We start from the raw sequence: 19,653 nt of genomic DNA on the forward strand, positions 1-19,653 counted from the left end.
CAGAGACATGGCATCGACTTTTGACTGTTGTATTCTGAAGCATTTTTTGGGTTAATTTGGAGGATCATACACGCATTTACATATAATCAAATTCATCACTGTATCATCAAATTGTTGCTTGTAAAGTAAACTTTTCATAATGCATATATTCACATGACACTGCTCAAACCTACTTCCTTGTTTCATACTAATACAAGCCGCGGTATCAGCATAGGGTCATTAATCATTAATCCCCCGAATCCCCATACATGCTTCATTGTTCTTACTCTGCTTCTGTGCAGTCTCTCATTCATGACTAGTCACACACTCATAGCTCCCTTACTTCAGCATAGGTAATTCACTCACGTTATAGAAACCTTGTCCACTCTTTCTACCCATTTTCCCTTCCTTGACGAGTTTCTCCAAGAGACCAATAGGTTCGACAAGCTCTTTCGATATGGCTCCTGCGGCTGCTTTTTCTCTCCATCCCTGAGCTATATATGAAGTTGTATCTACACAAGTTGCTCAGCTCTCAGTCACGATCGAGAAAAGGTGAAAGAATACACTCACCAAGTCCCACGAAATCAAGTAATTTGAATGGCTAAATGTTTACTAACAGTCAGCTCATACCGTACATCAACGCTGCAGTTTGAACAGCTTACACCCATAGCTGTACAGAAATTCATCAGCTTGATGTCTGATTTGTCATACCAAAGCTGCATGAGATACTCACGATAACCGGCACCTAACTCCATAGCGGTGTCGATGTCTTCCGGAGTCGCATCACCTCTTTCTACCATCCTGATGGATTCCACTAGTAACAGCGAGATTGAAAAACCATTAATGTCTCGAAATCCGAGGAGGATATTTGCAAAGTGAAAATTAGTCAACTCACATAAATACGGAACTAATAGTCTGTTTACGATGAATCCAGGGGTATCATTACATGTTACGGGAGATTTACCCATTCTCAGAGTAACTTCACGAAGTGATTCATAAGTCGAGTTCGATGTTTCAGGAGTTTTGATGATTTCTACTAGTTTCATAGCTAATCAAGGGTTTCTAAGTTATCAGCATGATTTGACCATGATATCTTTGGAAAAGATCATGAATTGATTCTGGTAGACACGAAGAGAAGGTGTATATTCACCTGGCACAGGATTGAAGAAATGCAATCCCGCGAATCTATTTCCCGATTCGCATATAACTTTGTGAGCTCAGGATCTCTTTGCATCGAAAGAGTTACAGTCGTGAGCTTGAGTATGAGGGAGAAATACTAACTTTTCTCGTCTTTCTTTTCCACATGATTCGGCAATTTCTTTAACTGATAACGATGATGTGTTTGTAGCGAATATACAATCGGCCCTAATTCATTCATGTTTGTGAGATTAGCTTCATTCTTCCACTCCCACGCTGCACAAATACCAGAAGGATCAAGACGGTCATTGGTAATGAAATTGGCGACTTACTTGGCTTTGGTGTCTAAGAAACCGAACAAGTCTCTTTTCACTTTAATAGATTCGATAATAGCTTCAACTACTAAATCAGCTTCTTGAACTGCTTTTCCACTACCAACCAATATCCAACATCATCAGTCAACGTATAATCAGCGTTTCATGGACATTGATTTTCATTGCAATGCAATAAAATGTGTGTCGTGATGTATTGCGAGACTCACGCATCAGTCGTAGTTTCTATATTTTGTAATATCTTGGAAGTGAATCCTTCAATATCATCAGGTGATTTCTTCTTAGCTACTCTGGTAAGTGATTTTGAGATTATATTGAGACCGTTCCTATATCATTGTCACGAATACGTCAGGCTGATAATCCCAACACACGTTTCTCATAAGAATTACAAGGGAGAGATGGCAAGGTGACTCACTCAAGGGCTTTATCTGTCACGTCGCTCAATATGACCTACAACCAAAAGAAAAGAGATCAGCTGCAAGTAGCCATCAACCGCGTGAAGATTGAGTACGAAGGTAGAAGGTTGATGAGCCCACTTTCAATCCACTTTGAGCACCAATTTGAGCTATCCCAGCACCCATCAGACCCGCTCCGAAAACAGTCAACCTCTCCACTTTGGCCGTACTCTGAGAAGTCGACAAGTGCCTTTGAATCGAGGACAGTCGATTAGTCGCAGCTGCGTTCAGTTGAGTTCTGGATGATGACATTATGCTTGATTTGATCATGGAAGAGAGCATTTTGGTTAACAGAGAAGAGAAGGATGTCGTCAATGACGCTCTAGACTAGTTTGGCACTTGAAAGGGCAAGCCAATGGAATACTCGTAGGTAACTGTATCAACAGACTTCAACGTAAGAGATCAAAAGTGGGATTCATTAACAAAACCCGCTTATGAAATCAATAAAGTTAACCGTGAGTCTGGTGCAAGATGTTTGGACTACCGTGGGGGAGTAGACCACCGTGGGATACTCATATGATGTTTCCCCTTCCTGTTGTATCCCATGCATAATGCTACCATGCATGGTGAAGTGGGGTGGATATGACGTTGGAACAGATCGCTGCCTGATCACATATTAGCATAGTACACTAGCTCTGAACGATGAATTCTCAAGCATTTAGATGATTTCTGACCCGAGATGAAAGGAACCAGTGCTGATATTACATAATCATCCAATAAAAGGGGGGGGGGGGTGTGAAGATGTCCGAGCATATCGGGAGATAAGGAATTCAATACCTCGAGTTAATCTTCATCCCCTAAACATGAACCTCCACTTTCCACTTTATAAGTGTGATTGAGGCCGTTGTTATCGGCGGAGTAATCGTACTCGAGTAGTGAGCAGATAGGATGAAATAGGAATCATCAGCATGTTATAGCTGAATCGACACTTTATATAATCTGAACCAGACTTTCAGAAAAGAAACTTTCACTGTAAGATATCAATCGAACATCTTCCACTGAATTTCAATTCCCACACAAACAACCCCCTATTCTCGAAAAACACCTAAACACCATTGACAATGTCTGAACTTGGTTATTTATCTGCTGCACGATATGGTGAGTCTGCCCATCCTGGCATTCTAGAGCATCATGTTCTACCACATATCTCTACTGGTTCACTGATACCGGTGTGGTTTAGGCAAACAACTCGTGAAAGTTGCTAGAGTAGTCAGAGAAGGTGATCAACATTTCATCGTTGAATACGTTATCAAAGGTCAGTAATGGTAATACTCCGATCACGAATGGCAGATAGAAGTTATGGCTGATTATGTTTGTTCCTCTTTTTCATATCGTTATAGCTCTTCTGGAAGGCGATATCGAAACCTCATATACTAAAGCAGATAACACCGTCGTAGTAGCTACAGACAGTAGTGAGTATCGTATCCTTCCTTCCTCAAATCACTCAGTCATTGTTTGGAATCTTTTGATCAATCAGCTGATATCTCATATCATAGTCAAAAACACATGTAACAGTATGTATTACTATATCTGCATCATCCTGCCTAATCCTCCAAAAATCATTGTATTTTGTCTTTTGTTTGATCTAATGACTGATGACCTTGTTTTGAATCTTAGTCTTCGCTAAAACTTCTCCTCATGTTTTGAACGCACCGATCTTTGCTTTGCATTTGGCATTGCATTTCGTTACTAAATATGATCATATCAAAAAGGCTTTTATCGATATTGAACAACTTAAATGGTCGAGAATTGAGGTGAGTAATCGTCTGTGTCTCCTGCTCCCTTCAGCTCTCTGTCTACCGATAGAACCTTTATGGTCAACGAGAACATACTGACCTGTGTTCATCTTTGATCATTCAGGTGAATGGAAAACCACACAAATGGTCTTTCGTTCGTGATGGAGATGAAAAATCATTAGTGGAATGTGTGGCAGATGCAACAAACGGTCCTGAGAACGTTACTGCAGATTTGAAAGTTGGTATGAAAGATCTACTGGGTGAGTCCTGCCCATATGCTGCAGATCCTGCGTCACTAGCTTCAAAGTGAAAGGGGCTGAATGCTGATTAAACTAAATCTTTGGTTGATTCGTAGTTCTCAAAACTAGTGGTTCTGCTTTCGAGAATTTCTACAGGGATGAATTCACTACGCTTGCTGGTGAGTGCTCAGGCCTTATCACCACGTCATATCTTTATGCCATATCACATTAAAATGTATACTGATACATCCATGTCACGTATATCATTAGAGGTATCCGATCGAATTTTCTCCACATCAGTTTCAATCCAATCAGTCATTTCCCTCCCACCCAATATCCCACTCACTATTGACAATCTGCCCGAGATCGCAAAAGAACTTGATTTCCCCAAAGTACTTCCTCAAATCACAAAAGACGTCTTGGAGACTTTTGCAGAAGATGAAAGTGCAAGTGTACAGGTGAGCTAATGTCTCATTGAGGTAGCTTTTCGTCATCTTCAGTTCGACGAAATGAGCTGATATATTGAACATGATGTTATCAGGCCACCATGTACGTCACGATGCAAAATATTCTCAAATCCTGTTCTGCTGTTAAGGAAGTATCAATGCAACTTCCCAACAAACATTATATGTGAGCCGGATCCATTTCCTTGTCAGGCGATCGTCCGGCAAAAACTGATATTCTGCTGTACTTGTACTCAGCCCAATCAACCTTTCCGCTTTCAAACTTGATAATGGATTAGGACGGGAAGGTGGTGCAGAAGTATTCCACCCCGCTGCTGATCCAAGTGGTTTCATCACTGCTACCGTTACGAGGAAGTAGGGATTATCTGTTTTTTTCGAATCTCTCAGGAGGTCACAAATCGTTCTTGGGTCCATGATGGTATATATTTTTCGTATAGCAGTGTTGCGATCTTACCAGATTAGTATGCAAAAACTCGTCTCAGATAATAGCACTGGATGTCTGTTCCACTGTGATGTCTCATGACAGCCTCATGCAGCTGGTCGCTGAACGACTGGCGATATGTACGAATCTCTTTTATGCAGGGCAAATGACGAAAAGCACACGCGTCATTCCCAGTTCTTTCTGTCGTGTGAATTCCTAATGAAATATGTTTTCTTTTTCTAATTCATTATCACATTCGTTATATTCATCCATTACAAAATGTATGTAAGTTCAAATCTGAGAAATGGGGGAACAAGGGGGGTTGATGAAATGCTGTGCTGCGTGTGCCTGTGTGTGTGATTTTCACCCAGAAAAAAAAACGACGATTTTTCACCCTTTATGCTATTAAGATTATTTATGCTATGCTATGATCGAGGTTTCGTTCTAGGTTCATAGGCCATCACCAATCACCAATGAAAGGAGTGTTATACAAACAGAAAACAATCGGAAAGGAATTGAAATTCGACGAAAGGAAAAGGCAGGAATCCCCCAGCGCAGGCGCGGTTCTTTGCTCGAGCAAGTATTAGTATATAACTTGATAAGTACAAGAAAAAAGAACGAGGCTTGCTACGCGTAGTTAGTTTTGTCATATAATTTAATTCATAGTCATCGTAAAAAGCAGTAAACGTCAAAATCGACCATTCCTACTCTGTTCATATACATTCATATAACATTCATACAATCATACATAACCTCATCAATACTGTATAATAGATCGTCTTGATCACTTTTGCTCACCCACGGCGGAGCACTTCTTCGGAAGAGATATACATATACATATATATATCTACATGTACGTCGTCAACCCAGTGAATAGGAAATAATAAAGAGGGCACTTAAAACTTGACTTGGAAAAGAGGAAAAAAACATGTTATATCTCACTGCAGATAAATTTCCTGTTTGTAAGTCCCGTTCTTTGTGCTCTTTGTTTCTTTGACATCCTCTCTTGTATATCGTGCTACGACGGGAGACGTAATGACTTCAAGCTGATCTCAATTCACTTTTTCCCGTTCCGCTTAGTCGTACCGTTCGGTGTCATTGGGTAAGTCAATATTCTATGCTTTCTTGGGTACTGCTTCATCGCCTCGTTATCTCTTTCCGATGCTCTTTTTCACGAGGACATCACACTAAATTCACGTTCATTGTAGATTCTACCGATACCTGTGGTATATTATTCGATTACTTGCCAGAGCGGCATATCGACCCATCCCACTACCTGAAAATCCAACTTATATAGCTGCTGAAGATGTCACCATTATCGTACCTACAATCGACGCGGGAGAGGAGTTCAGAGGTGAGTACAACAATGCTTTGAACAACGTGAGGATGGCTCGTTTTGAAGAGGACTGAGAGGGACGACTGTTGAGGGAAATCAAAGCAGGCTTCGGTTCACGTCTATCCTATTGTCGCATTCGTTGTGCCTCATGATCCTCACGGTGTTAGCTATCGACCACACTCGCTGACCGTTGATGTGTTACGCAGAGGCTGCATTCTCATGGTTGGAAGGTTCACCTAGAGAGATCATCATCGTCACCGAAGACAAAATGTTGGGACCTTTACAAGATCTCGCCAACTCAGTCGATCCATCTAGAATACGAGTGTTAACTGTCCCATTCGCCAATAAACGGTTACAGATGGCCCATGGAATACGAAACACCACTACGGATATCATCGTTTTCGCAGACGATGATGCGATCTGGCCACCTACATTATTGCCATCGGTATTGGCATGTTTCGAAGATCAACAGATTGGTGGAGTGGGAACTAGTCAACGTGTCAAACCATGTGGAGATAAAATGACGATATGGGAAGTTTTAGCTGCATTCAGATTGACAATCAGAAACATCGAAATCGCTTCTTCCACACATATAGATGGTGGAATACCTTGTTTATCAGGTAGAACAGCAGCGTACAGAACCGTCATTCTGAAAGATCCAGATTTCTTACATGGTTTCACCAATGATTTGTGGTTGGGGAAATATCATTTGAATTCAGGTGATGATAAATTCTTGACGAGATGGATGGTCTCTCATGGATGGAATACATATGTTCAAGTTTGTAAAGAAGCTGAATTACTTTCGACGATGAAACCAAATTGGAGATTTTTAAAACAAGTTTTAAGATGGACTAGAAATACTTGGAGATCTGATTTTAGATCAATCTTCACTGAGAGATACGTTTGGACAAAACATCCTTATGTGGCTTATACAATGATTGATAAATTTATCAATCCATTAACTCTTTTAGTCGGTCCTGTATTAGTCATTTATTTAATTGCGAAAAGTACAAAAGATGTCAATGATGGTGGATATCATTTACCCGCTTGGAATATCATCGTATCGGTGAGTCATCTCCATAGTCCCCCATCTGTTACATATAGCTATGTAGCTAATATTGAGTCTCGTCCATTAGTACCTTGTCTGGCTCATGGTCACCAGAACAGCTAAATTACTTCCCCATCTATGGTATCGACCTTCCCATATCATCTACGTTCCAGCATGGATCTTGTTCGGGTATTACTTGTAAGCCAACTGTCTCTCATCGCCGTGTACAATCAGCTGATCCTCCGATTCATGTGTAGCGCCATCATGAAACTCTACGCTCTATTCACGCTACACGAGACTGGATGGGGTACACGAGCTGGTATCGGAGACCGTGAGTCGTTCTCTTTATACACTCTACACGTAAACAATGCTGACTTCAAACCGTTTCTCCTAGCTGCCACTGCGACCACCGCCGCTCAGTCAGAGAAGAAAGCTGACCCCGCTTTCGGCGGACAAGGTACTGGTACTCATGGAGTGTATGATGCAGAAGCCAACGGAGCACCACGGAAGGGATAGATGGATCATCGTAAGCGAAAAGACAGTAGAAGGATGTTCGAAGTGAGGAGGGTTTCACGAGTTCATTTAGACGCACGGTTATGATAAATTGGTATAAAGGACAGAACGACATTTTTCTACGGATGGACTATTGAAATATAGGAAACGGTCGAGTAACGTATACTCATACTCATATTCATATTCATAATTATACACATATATTTCTACAAGATCATACGAAAATATCTATATCTCATTGACTTGTTGTTTTTCCACGAAAACATACCATGTATAGGGGAGTTATGACGTTTGATGATTTATTCAATTTGTTCCGTTGAATCAGGCGAGGGACCAGGCCACTGAGATACTAGATCCATTACACCTGCGTATCGCATCCGTTCATCTTGATCCAGTATACCATTATCATCATCATCGTCCTGACTACCACCATCGCCATCGCTCCGTCGTGATTGATGCCGAGACGAAGGTTGTTTTAGAGTCATTCCAACAACGACGTTCCGTCTACCAGAACCTGAAGTTTCTAATGCCCAAAATACCAATGTGGCTATTTGAGAAACGTACAGATCGTTCAAAGTTTGATCAGGAGGTGAACCCAGTAAAGGTGTCAGAGAAAGTGATGATGGTGGAGAAGGTAATATCTCTAATATGTGTAATGGGTTTTCGTGTCCGTTCATCGTGGATGGTTTAGGTGGAGGTGGGAGAGGTGTATGTATTGGCAGGGATGCCTGTGTCTGTTTAAAAGTTGAAGCGAAATTTGCATTCAGGTCAGTATCAAGTATTCGCTGGTGATGGTTGTGGTCGTGGTAGTATGGTAGGGTTTTGGTGAAGTGATCATAGCCCATAGTCATACTCAGTCGACTGGGGGATTAAGCTCCATCTTATGAGAGAGAAACTATCAAACTCACTAAACATCCAATTTTACCATTCTGGGTAATAATCACTAATATACGATCATCAAACGTTTGAATCATCAGTTCAGTCTCCAGTCCACAGATGGATTGTCGAAGCTGATAGGAAGATATTGGAGATTGCGGTGAATTCGTCTTGAGTGAACAAGGTGGTGAGGCTGGGTGTGACTCTTCAAGGAGTGATGACATGTTGAGTTTCTGAGCTTGATACGATCTGCTGTTATCGGGTGTTTTGTAGCGTTAATCTCTTCTTTTCTGTCTGACCAAGCTTCTTTGTCGATACTTACTCTCAGATAACAAATGGAAAAAAAAAAGAATATTTCTACATTTCAACAAACTCCTCATTCATCTATCGTGTATTATAAAGTGATGACGTGGAAGACATTTTCCCACCTCCACTTTCAACTCACGATCCTCTTCGAAAACATCACAAATACAACAAAAGATGAAGAAACGAACATTCAAATCTTCCTTTCTCTTCTTAGCGATACCTCATCACCGAACTCGTTCACCTGACTATCTTCTGTGATCGGATCTCAATACACCATTATGGTCTCAGCATGAGTTCGGATATCCCGGAAGATTTCGCTTCTGCTCTGAAGAGTTTGAGGGATATAATACGAAATCCAACTTCACTCTCAGTCGAAGATTTATCTTTTCACTTGTCCAAAACTCTTCAATTCTTACAAATCGATCCAACATCAGTCCCTCCAGCTAGGATATCGTCAGAAGATATAAGATCACTCTCAAGATACCTACCATCTATCCAATTGATTCTCTTAAACGATATAATACCTACATTCTACCATGCGCTAGATCAGCGTTATCAAGAATCTCTAAAAGCATTTTTCGCCCCTTCGAGACTTACAGATGGACTGCCTACAAGAAGACAAATTGCTTTATGCTCATATATCACCTTGCCTGGATATCTAAATAATCCAAAGCAGGGTCAAAGTCAACAGGCTCTAGGTAAACCCTCGAGAGGTTTCTTAATCTCCATCTTGGAAAGTCTGACAGTTACATATGGGATAGACGATCTTTATTATGCCATATATAAAGAAGATGACAAAGGGAAACAAAAAGAAACAGGAGGGAAAAAAGAATTAGAGTGGGAAGAAGCTATTAGGTCAATAGTTGGTATACCTGCCAAAGTAGGAAATGCGATTGGAAGATGGAATTCTGAAGGCGGAGCGGTCGATGTACCCAATGGCTTGGGACCAAAGTGAGCTGACTTTACTTTTACGCCTTCTTTTCGGTGGGAATATGGCTGATATCTCCTTAGAGCTTATTTCGATCGTCTTACTGTCAAGCTGGAAACTCTGATGTATGAGCTTTCCCAAAGATCAATCACAGGTGAGTCTCGTGTATCTCATTCAGCATAATAGACTCATGTCTTAGTTCTAGTCGACCCTACGCCAATCCGACTTGTTTTCGAGAAACTCTACTCTATAGGTCTTGTAACCTCCTCGCCATCTTCTGAGTACTCACGAACACCCTCTTTGTTCCCCACCCTTCTACCTCCCCTTTTGAATCACTTACATCCGCCATCCTCATCGCCTCTACTACCGTACCCGGCCGACTACCTCCCATCCATATTCCTAGCGTTTCCATCTTCGTCCCTTGCCGCATTTGTTGAGTCCTTGCTCTTACATCTTACGATTTACCTCATCGATCCTTCTTCTCCCCTTTCTACAAATCAACCTGACCGCAGAATCAAAAGGGCTGTGGATGTCCTGACGAGGTTCATCGGACCTCCGAAACTGAATCAGGAAGCTTGGAATGCTATAACGAGAGCTGTATTGACTGGAAGAGGAGGTCTAAACTTAATCGACCACAAATCACAGGCTAGAAATAGACTGACAGTGGGCTGGATAGCGAACGGTGATGAACATGGTATGTCAACTGTCGGTACTGACATGATGTCCAAGACAGCTGATTGAGCTCAATTCCAGCTGCGAAGGCTTTTATCGAGACAATCATGGACGCATGGACTGATCCTAAATACGTCAAATTCACTTTGTACGCTCAGCAATTCAGTGAGCTAACCACTACTCAATTCCAAAAAAAGATAAGCTTATCATTCTTGATGGTATCGTTACAGATCTCACGCATATCCTTATCCTATCTTTATCCCTAATTCCACCATTCTCACCTTGGCTTATAGCCTTATCTCACCGAGCCAAGATTATAATGGCTTTTCAATCCTATTTATCCCATCCTGATCCTTCGATCCGTCGTCTGGGTATGTTAGTAGCTGAAATCCTGAGTGAGTTGACTATTGTTGAAGCGAGTGGGGATGGGTCCAGCACCCAAGTGAATGAAGAGATTGAGGATCTTCGGAAAGGACTCGAAATAGATGAACAAGCAAAAAACACTCCGGGCATGAACAAGCCACAAGGTGGTATGAAAAGATTGAGATTTACAGGTATGTGGGATGGACAAGGTGAAGGAAGAGAAGAATGTAGATGGTTAAGAAAGACCTCGGCGATCAAAGATCAAGATGCGGTACTGGATGATAAAATCCCAGGAGAGGAATGGCTGCTCGGCTGGTCTAAAGCGGCCACCTCCTCAGATCCAACGACTGTCGCGCAAGCACTGCCAGTAGTGGTTCCCATTGCGAGAGGTCGTCTGCCTATCCCTAAGCAATCAAAGTCACCTAAATCCAAACCTAAACGGAAGCCGAAAATAGTAATGCTGGACCCTGATCAGCTCGATGACCCAATGGAAGGCTATATATCTTCGTCGCCCTCCTCATCACGTTCTCCTTCACCTACTCCGTCATATCTGGAAGAAGTTGCAGCCGATCCATCATTGGCTATTGATGCTACTCAGAAGAAGAAGGTTTCTCGACCAGTATACATCCCATCATTAGTGGCTTTACTCAAAGAAAGAGATAAGCCGGAATGCATCGAGATGGCCCTGAAATGGGGCGAAAGTTTGATACGAGCCAAGAGGGAGTTTGGGACTGAATTAGGTAAGCTATCCTGTGTGTGCTGAAAAACCAAAACTCGTAGCTGATCATTGATGTTCAGCTGAAAGTTCTGTAGCGGCAACTCTAATGGCGCTTGGGTTGAATGATCCATTTCATATTGACGGGTTTGATGAGAGTCGTCAAGGGATCATAAGCTCTTTGGTAGCTTGCTCGCCCAAAGAAGTCGCACCGTAAGTCGTATCCTCACTTTCTCGGCTCTTAATCAATACCCATTGTCACAGAGCTAAAACAAGTACCCGGCTGCCAACAGATTCCTGTGCGAACAATATTTTAACACTCAGTTCTCGCTTCAACAGAAATCTGTTATTCTTACAGCCCTTGCAATGGGAGCTAGAGAATTAGCTGGTCTATCTGTACCTCCTCCGACGACCAAGAAAATTGATTTCCCCTCGAAGACATTGCCGCCCATATTACATAAAAAGTATATTACAACCGCAGATATCCCCACTTCGAGACGTCAAGCGATTGAAGATAATCATTCAAGCCAAATAGAAGAAGTCATTGGTGATGTACGAAATCTGATGTTAAGTAAAGGTGCTAAAAAAGGCGATGAAGTACCTGAAATTGCACGACAAAGACGACTCCGAGTGGGGTCCAACAAAAAGCCGCTCGTGGCCGAAAGTGGTTCATTAAAGGCATCACAGATGATCACTTCACAAATCCCTTCGAAACCTATAATGGCATATAAAGATATCGCCGCTGAATATTTCATAATGCCATTGATGAATCGATTTTGGCAACATTTCAAAGATTCTTCCATGAGAGAATCAAGAGCTTTATCAGCTGGTGGAAGGTATAGAGGTGCAGGAGCAGGAATGATAATGTCTCCTATAGCATTAGAAAAGTTTTTGATGACCTTGAGTATCTTATTGCATGCTTCAAGACATTCTACCGTTTTCCTATCTGTCCTGGCTCCTGAATCATTAGAATTAGCTCTTACTATAGGGACGAGCGCACGACATTCTCGAGGGGCTTCAGGAGCAGGAGGAGATGGTGATTTATCAAGTCAAGAAGGTGCCGGAGCACAAATTGTAGGATCAGCTTTAGATCTAGCTTTAGTCGCATTAGATACCTCGGCTGAATTAGACGGAGGGAGATCTTTATCGATTGATCAACCGAATTTGATTCTAAGTGTGGGAGAATGGGCGACGAATGTATTCCAAATTGAGATGGAAGGAGGAGAAGTTACGCCCGGACAAGGAGGAAATAGAGAAGGTAGAATAAAAGCCAACGCAGCGGCTGTAGTATTAAAAGTAGGTGAAATAGGTGAGAAATGGGGTGGTCTGGGAATGAGATTCTAGTGAAGAATGTTTCACTTGTAATTATACTATATATGAATTATATACATAGAACAAATAGCATAGAATTGCAATATGTCTATAAGCAAGCATTCGGAGTGCAGTGATTAGAAAAGACGATTTAGACATTGTTGATTTTAACTTGAATGTATACTGAATGGCATAATCTAAATCTATCACTCGGTCTACCTCCTACCTCCTTGATCTAGCACCAGGTCCTTGGACTTGTCCTCCTTGTCCCCCCTCATCTTCATACCTACTGCAAACCAACCGCGTATCTTCGTATGCAGGCGGACCATCTTTTTGGTCATCCCATCCCATATCGTCACTTTGTTTTTGGCTCTTGAACGAATCGGCGAAATAAGCCCATCGGGATCTATAACTGAGTCGAGAGAATAACCATAAGAATGGAGAGATAGCTAAGAAGATTGCCCTATTCATCAAGAGTGAGATAGTCAGTGAATGGAACTTGATTCGCTTTTCTTATCCCTCATCAATCATCGAAATCAAGCTATACGCGATTACGCTTACTTGCGCTTCTCAACCTGAAATTCATTCTCAAGTCAAATCTCAAATTTCATTACAACTCACATATCCCATCCGGATTTACCATCAGCATTATTATTACCAGTTTGGCTGACCCAAGCGGTGAAGATCAACGTTAAAACCAGATACGCTGATCCTGAAATATCCATGGATCTCTCGAAATATCTTAGAGATCTTAATCTTCTTTGTTTCAATTCTCTTTCAACGTTTTTCGGGGATAATGATTCGGGATCAGAACAACAGTGCTTGATGAATCGATGTCTGATGAAAATGAATGTGTACATTTGGAAAGATAGTTGAAGGATCGCCACTAAACGATATTGAAAATAACCACCATGGTGGATCATTAGTGTGTTAGCCTGAGATTAGGGGAGCGAATTATTCATTTTTCGAGTGTGAGATTGAGCGAAAGACTCACCGATACCATAACAAGGTAGAATTATAGATAGAGTTTTAGTCGACCACAAACCGACGGACGGCGGTCCATCGTAAAGAATTTGAGTCGTGCATCTACAGTTTTGTCATTCCCAGTACATCAGTCATCCTGTTCGTACAGATGAAAATTGATGATTAAAACTCACCCTTGATCAATTGTTTTTCCTTCTTCATCAACTTTACATCCTCCCAACGAACCATATTTCACTTGATCCAATTCTACCATGAAAACATTGATGATTGGACCCGATAAAGATACGATCAAACCTAGAATAATCATAATAATCGAAAGTGAATAAGGCATATTTCTAATAATCCATTTCCACCATTTACTACTCCAAAACTTCTTCCAATAAATAATGAATTTACCAAAACAATTGAATATACCATGACAATTTGTTTTAGACCATGTGGATTCTCTTTTTAGATAACTTGAATGAACCAATCGACATTTCTCTTCATACGTCTGATAATCCATTATCCTTCTTCTCTTACCTTTTTCTCCTTGATCCTTTTCCTTGATCACAGGATTAACAGGGTCATCGATATCTGTCAGATCGATCTCGCTATCTATACCTGAATCTTGTTCGTCCCGTTCAAGCTTTGACTCACGGTTTTTCTTGGACATACTTTGTCGAGGTGGATAGGTATGTGATTCCCGTTTGTCACCTTCATCGCCATCTGACTCGTAATCGCTTTCCCGTCGAGACGGCATGTTGTATCACGGGACAATCGTCGATCTTGAGGTACTTGATTTATTTTTACTTTTATTATTCGACTTGGATTACTTCAGGCAGTTCTTGATCTCCTGCTTTTCAATCTGGTTTTTGTGTCGTTATGATCGTCTATCAGTAGTTTTGTTTCGTTTCGTTTTATTGGAGTTATGAATCAATGGTTATGATATGCAAGTTGCAATCCAAACGCACAATAGGACGACATCGAAAGCGCAGATATGATAAACAAACTTTGAAGGGCATTTCTGCCTCATCAGCCAGTAAGTACATATCAAATAGGGAAGGACGAAACATCAACATCTTCGAATCCTCCTTTCGGTTTGACGCTTCAGACAAATGAAAGGAGGTCGACATGAAACCGTAAACGAGTAAAACACAGATAAATCAGTACCAAAGGTAAGCGTCTTCGTGTACAGAGCCTCGTTTGAAGCGTCGCAATCATTCATGCAATGTTCCGGAGCGAGACCCAGTCCTTTTCTTCATGACGCAAACGTACAGTATAGACCATTAAGACAGAGATACACTAAAAACAATATTAATCCAGACAAGCTACCGGACCCTTAGGTTTATTCGCAATCGGAATGATCATCGCTTAAATCGCTTGCAGAGTCATCCTACACGTCATATATATCACATTAGCTTATCTTCACTCAACATGAGGCGAAAAAGAATTACAACTCACCTGACCAAAGAAAGCGAAAGCTTTAGCTTTTCCTTTACCTTCACCTCTCCCAGCATGGGTATTGTTATTGCTATATGTGCGTCTGTCGCCTTCGGCATGATGGTGATGGTGGTGATGGTGATGATGATGTTGATGCTGAATCCCACTTGTGGAATGGGTCATAACGGGTCTTGGGGTCTTCTGATCTATGATTTTAATTTCCTCATTCGTTGTTGAATCTCCCGCTTCACCAGATTCAGATTCGTTTATTTTCTCTTGATCGTCATCGTCATCTTCATCTTGACCTTGTTTTGGTGAGGTAATATTAGATCTTCCTGGTGGTATTAAATGTTCGCCATGTTTACTATTGAATCTGAATGCACTCCCATCACCCCGTATATTATCTCGCTGTCCAGATTCGTTATCCTTTTCTCTTATTTCAGCTTTATTCAAAGCTTCTACCAGATGTCGTTGTGATAATGGTGGAGGGCCTTCATAAGGTGTCATGAATCTACTTGGAGTCTCCAAACCATTTCTGTGTGCACGATCGAGCATAGAATGCAGTTTATTTGATGGTATTGCAGGAGGGTTTTCCGCTTCAATAGGTGGCGAAGAAGGTTGCGAAGAAGGTTTACTGTTTTCTCCGCCAGATTTGCTATAGGACATTGGTCATCAGCCCGAACATTTCTACCGCGAGCTTTTATAATCAATATAACTCACTCATCTATATCAAATTCTTCGTCTTCCTCATCGTCGTCCTCTTCATCCTCTTCGTCGTCATCGTTGTCCTTATCCTCCACGCTCACAGCGGCTCTTTCAGCTTCTGCAGCTTTTTGGCCATCCTTCTCGGATTGTCTCTTATTCGTACTCGCTTGATGTGATTTAGTATCTGCAGGAGGTTCGGATTCTTCTTCGACCACCACGAATGACTTCTGCTTTTCTCTCTCATTCCAACGAAGAGTTCGAGAGATGGAAGAGAACCAATCTGTGGAAGCTTTGTCTGCACATACAGTAGGGAATGGGTATTTTGACGCGGTGACTTTGATATGGTCTCCCTCTGTTTACTACGTTATCAAGACGTTCGCGAAATCATCAAAGATAGGTTTGACTCACGTTTGAGCTCTACTCTACCTCTACCATCGAAACTCGCCCAAGCGGTACTTCTAGAATTATATGGTACGCAAATCCTCAACTCCATGCTGTCCGGCAGTAACATCGGCCTGAACGATAGAGTATGAGGGCATATTGGTGTGATGAGCAAGGCTGGAATTTGAGGATGAACTAGTGATCCTCCCGCTGAAAGAGAATAAGCTGTAGAACCTGTGGGAGTGGAAACAGTCAATCCGTCGGCTTGAACTGTCGTAAGGTGATGTTCGTCCCCTATGCCAACTCAAGTTAGCAAGAAGCATCTGAAACTCGATTGAAAGGACTGCTTACCGAATAACTCCAGCAAGCTGACGTATGGACTGGGTCCTCTGTCTACTACCAAATCATTCAACACTTCAAATTGTTCTACAGGTCTGGTCGAGAAGCACAAGATTTCTTTATCTTTCTTCGCTGCATCGGATAGACACCCCTGAGGAGGCGGACCTTCCAAGCTTTCCCATCCACCCTTGTCCACATGCGACATCAAAATTTCTCCCCCTGGTTTCTTAATGGCTTTCCGCTTTTTCCCTCCTTTCGCACTAGCAGCCAAAGCAGCTTCTTCTGGAGCGATAGCTCGGTATACGGTACACGTGAACCGCATTCGGAGATTGACGCGAATACCTTCATCAACAACTTTATCCATTGTCTGCTTGTATCCGGCGTAGTCAAAGTTGGTCAAAAATCCGAGGGAACCTAGAGCGAAAGGCAGAACTGGAGGAACGATTCGTTGGCTGAACGATCGAACAATATCAGCTTCAGCACCATCTAAGGACAAATAGATCGGCAGCTGACTCACAAGAGCCAAGAAGTAAACAATACGGTTCCATCACCACCCAACTGTACAACAGTCTATCAGCTATTCGAAATTGGCAAATGGTAGATATTCGGCTCACAGTAATGACGAAATCGAACAAGTGTGGAGAGGTACTACACATCTCTGAAGTCCAATATCTCAGCTGACCTTCATCTTTACTACGCCTTTGAAAGTCGAACATGTTCGTGGTTGAAGGATATGCTGATAGGCCGCCTAAAGTGCTTATACTTGCCGAAGAAGAGCTCCTCCTCCTTGAGAGTGGTTGGAAGAATTCTGGGAAGTCTCGTTGAATGCCCGCTGCATCGAATCTTTTCGAGGTTCGTAGTTGAGCATCGACATAGACTACCATCCCGCGATCCCTGCCCTCATGTCCCGGTCTACTTGCGCCATCCGTAGATGCTGCCGCTTTCTTCTGCATAAGATAGATGGCGAGCTCACGAGTTAGTTTGATAAGTCGGTTGTCGCGTGCTTTGGTGACGATGAGGACGTGTTGGATACGGGATCGGACCTTTGTGCGACCTGAGTATTACAGGAATGATCAGAATAGATCTCGGATTTGATAAACAGAAGATCAGACCAAGGCCAAGACCTCCTGAGTGTCCAGTTGTTGAAAAAAATCAAACTTACCTAGTTCCTTACTCATCTCTCTCACACCTTGAGCTGTCTCCGCCAACTGTCTAGTCAAGCTACCACCTTCTTCTGAATCATCAACCAAATCACCATCTAAGATAGCACTTCCACTAAATTTACCACTTCCATTACCATTAATTGAAGATTGATCCGATTCATATCCACTATCTTTCACTATGGGTGAAGGAAACTTACTTCCTGACGAAGTACCGTTTGGGCTTGTGGGCATCGAATTTGATGGAGTATGTGACCTCGACATTGCGTTCGGAGGTGGAGCGGATTTTGAATGCGAGTGTAACGGATTTGGCATATTTTGTTGGAAAGCTGGATAAGAAGGTTGTCTAGTTGGTTTAGTTGTGTTTCCAGTATGGTAAATATGGTTGTGATTGTGATTATGCGTTGTTGTATTTCCATTTGCGTTACGGTAGGTTGACGTACTTGCGTTTGAACCGGATGTAGAGGCAGCTTTTGATCCTCCTGAAAGGGAGCTTGGTGCTTGATGATTGGGCGTTGACTTATTCTTTAACCAATCTTGCAATGAACCAGTCTTATCCAGATGCGAATGGATAAAACAAGGTGAATGTAAAGGTATACTATTGTTACTGTTGCTACTCATTCCTTTTGAACCTCCTCCTGATGGGGATACTACTGGTGATTCTGTATCGGTATTCACATTTGCGTTGGTATTTGCGTTGGCATGTGAGGAAGAGGTGATTGAAGACAAAGATGAAGAAGCAGAAGTAAGAGGTAGATGACTTATATTCGAATCTGGTGAGACTGACGATACTTTTGATAGAGGTGATGGAGGTGCAGGATTACGAATTCTATTCGTTGAAGGTATATTGACTACGGAGGTGGGAGTACGGGACGATGAGGTTGACGAAGTAGATGAAGGGATGGGAGGATTAGAATTGGGTGTCGTAGGCCGGATAGTCTCATTCTTTGACATTTCAGATGATCCTACCATTATGAGAGTAACAATTGGGTGAATGTCAATCTAATTTTTGAAAGTAATGGGAGCCCTTCAAGGTGAAGAATATGTCTTCTCTTTACTGACCGACAGAGGAAGGGGGAAAGAGATCAATGACAAGATCTCACAAATCTTCGTGTTGTCCAAGCTGATATATGTAAGCGACCAAGACACTAAACCTGCTCGCTGTAAAGAAATAAGCCAAATCGTGAAGAGTAATTGTGTCAGCAGTATTTCTCGTATTACTACTCGTGTTTCATTCTCCTCAGCAGCGACAGTTGGAGTCACACACATACCTCCTCTTTCAGTGTGGATGATTGTCCCAGTCTCCTTTTGGAGACAAGATCTTCTTGGATTTCTAAAGCGAGATCTCTTAGGTAGACAAGTTGGTGATGATGAATCGTTTATTACCTCCACTCGTAACTGATCAGATGAATGTGACGACGCAGTTTCTCCTTGGTTCAGTAGGCTCTCAGGCCATCAGTTTGACTGGTCGTAACGATGGTATGTGTCACGTCCGTGTATGTTGGGTAGGTCGGAAATGTGAATGGGATTGAGATGAGGAGTGGAATGGGAGCGAGTCTCGATCGTGAGGTTAAGGAGGGAATGATAATCATCATCAACTGTATCTCTATTTCAAGGTTTACTTTCTAAATAACTTATGAATTACGGGCCGACGTTGACCATATTACGTAACTCTGAGTACTGCTTTACCTTTTATTCTTTCTTCAGGTCACTGATCTCAATGCACGGCAGAGAAGAAGCAGAATGAATTGCAAAAGGGGAATCGAGAGCTTATGCACAGAGCAGAAACAAACCAGAGACAACGAGCGCAAAGGGACTTTATAATCATAAT

General features: G+C 42.0%; 7 protein-coding genes across 7 annotated transcripts; 3 read left to right on the forward strand and 4 right to left on the reverse strand.

Annotated features, from left to right (window-relative positions):
• Positions 1-318: 318 nt before the first annotated feature.
• On the reverse strand, positions 319-2,185 carry IL334_007183 (uncharacterized protein; the record flags this gene model as incomplete). Its single annotated transcript, XM_062938877.1, has 11 exons — positions 319-491; positions 550-580; positions 642-649; positions 713-793; positions 875-1,027; positions 1,130-1,164; positions 1,261-1,344; positions 1,449-1,547; positions 1,658-1,774; positions 1,864-1,898; positions 1,985-2,185. 11 exons carry the CDS (start codon positions 2,183-2,185, stop codon positions 319-321), a joined length of 1,017 nt encoding a protein of 338 aa, XP_062794928.1.
• A 779-nt stretch (positions 2,186-2,964) lies between these two features.
• On the forward strand, positions 2,965-4,700 carry IL334_007184 (urate oxidase; the record flags this gene model as incomplete). Its single annotated transcript, XM_062938878.1, has 10 exons — positions 2,965-3,001; positions 3,084-3,158; positions 3,244-3,315; positions 3,400-3,417; positions 3,521-3,657; positions 3,764-3,899; positions 3,995-4,057; positions 4,149-4,336; positions 4,420-4,508; positions 4,580-4,700. The coding sequence occupies 10 exons, from the start codon at positions 2,965-2,967 to the stop codon at positions 4,698-4,700; spliced, it is 936 nt and encodes a 311-aa protein (XP_062794929.1).
• Positions 4,701-5,691: 991 nt separating this feature from the next.
• IL334_007185 (uncharacterized protein) lies at positions 5,692-7,663 on the forward strand (the record flags this gene model as incomplete). The annotated part of the gene is made up of 7 exons (XM_062938879.1): positions 5,692-5,725; positions 5,844-5,865; positions 5,972-6,117; positions 6,306-7,165; positions 7,236-7,345; positions 7,405-7,478; positions 7,542-7,663. 7 exons carry the CDS (start codon positions 5,692-5,694, stop codon positions 7,661-7,663), a joined length of 1,368 nt encoding a protein of 455 aa, XP_062794930.1.
• A 296-nt stretch (positions 7,664-7,959) lies between these two features.
• IL334_007186 (uncharacterized protein) lies at positions 7,960-8,760 on the reverse strand (the record flags this gene model as incomplete). The annotated part of the gene is made up of 2 exons (XM_062938880.1): positions 7,960-8,394; positions 8,569-8,760. The coding sequence occupies 2 exons, from the start codon at positions 8,758-8,760 to the stop codon at positions 7,960-7,962; spliced, it is 627 nt and encodes a 208-aa protein (XP_062794931.1).
• Positions 8,761-9,131: 371 nt separating this feature from the next.
• On the forward strand, positions 9,132-12,864 carry IL334_007187 (uncharacterized protein; the record flags this gene model as incomplete). Its single annotated transcript, XM_062938881.1, has 7 exons — positions 9,132-9,793; positions 9,854-9,924; positions 9,976-10,464; positions 10,524-10,607; positions 10,673-11,545; positions 11,604-11,733; positions 11,814-12,864. 7 exons carry the CDS (start codon positions 9,132-9,134, stop codon positions 12,862-12,864), a joined length of 3,360 nt encoding a protein of 1,119 aa, XP_062794932.1.
• A 189-nt stretch (positions 12,865-13,053) lies between these two features.
• On the reverse strand, positions 13,054-14,557 carry IL334_007188 (uncharacterized protein; the record flags this gene model as incomplete). The annotated part of the gene is made up of 4 exons (XM_062938882.1): positions 13,054-13,294; positions 13,453-13,717; positions 13,826-13,917; positions 13,989-14,557. The coding sequence occupies 4 exons, from the start codon at positions 14,555-14,557 to the stop codon at positions 13,054-13,056; spliced, it is 1,167 nt and encodes a 388-aa protein (XP_062794933.1).
• Positions 14,558-15,142: 585 nt separating this feature from the next.
• Positions 15,143-18,794, reverse strand: IL334_007189 (uncharacterized protein; the record flags this gene model as incomplete). The annotated part of the gene is made up of 8 exons (XM_062938883.1): positions 15,143-15,190; positions 15,259-15,892; positions 15,958-16,294; positions 16,351-16,617; positions 16,675-17,114; positions 17,180-17,220; positions 17,277-17,716; positions 17,825-18,794. 8 exons carry the CDS (start codon positions 18,792-18,794, stop codon positions 15,143-15,145), a joined length of 3,177 nt encoding a protein of 1,058 aa, XP_062794934.1.
• Positions 18,795-19,653: the final 859 nt, after the last annotated feature.

The sequence above is a fragment of the Kwoniella shivajii genome, chromosome 10 (genome assembly GCF_035658355.1).
Source record: "Kwoniella shivajii chromosome 10, complete sequence".
In the NCBI taxonomy this organism is placed as follows: domain Eukaryota; kingdom Fungi; phylum Basidiomycota; class Tremellomycetes; order Tremellales; family Cryptococcaceae; genus Kwoniella; species Kwoniella shivajii.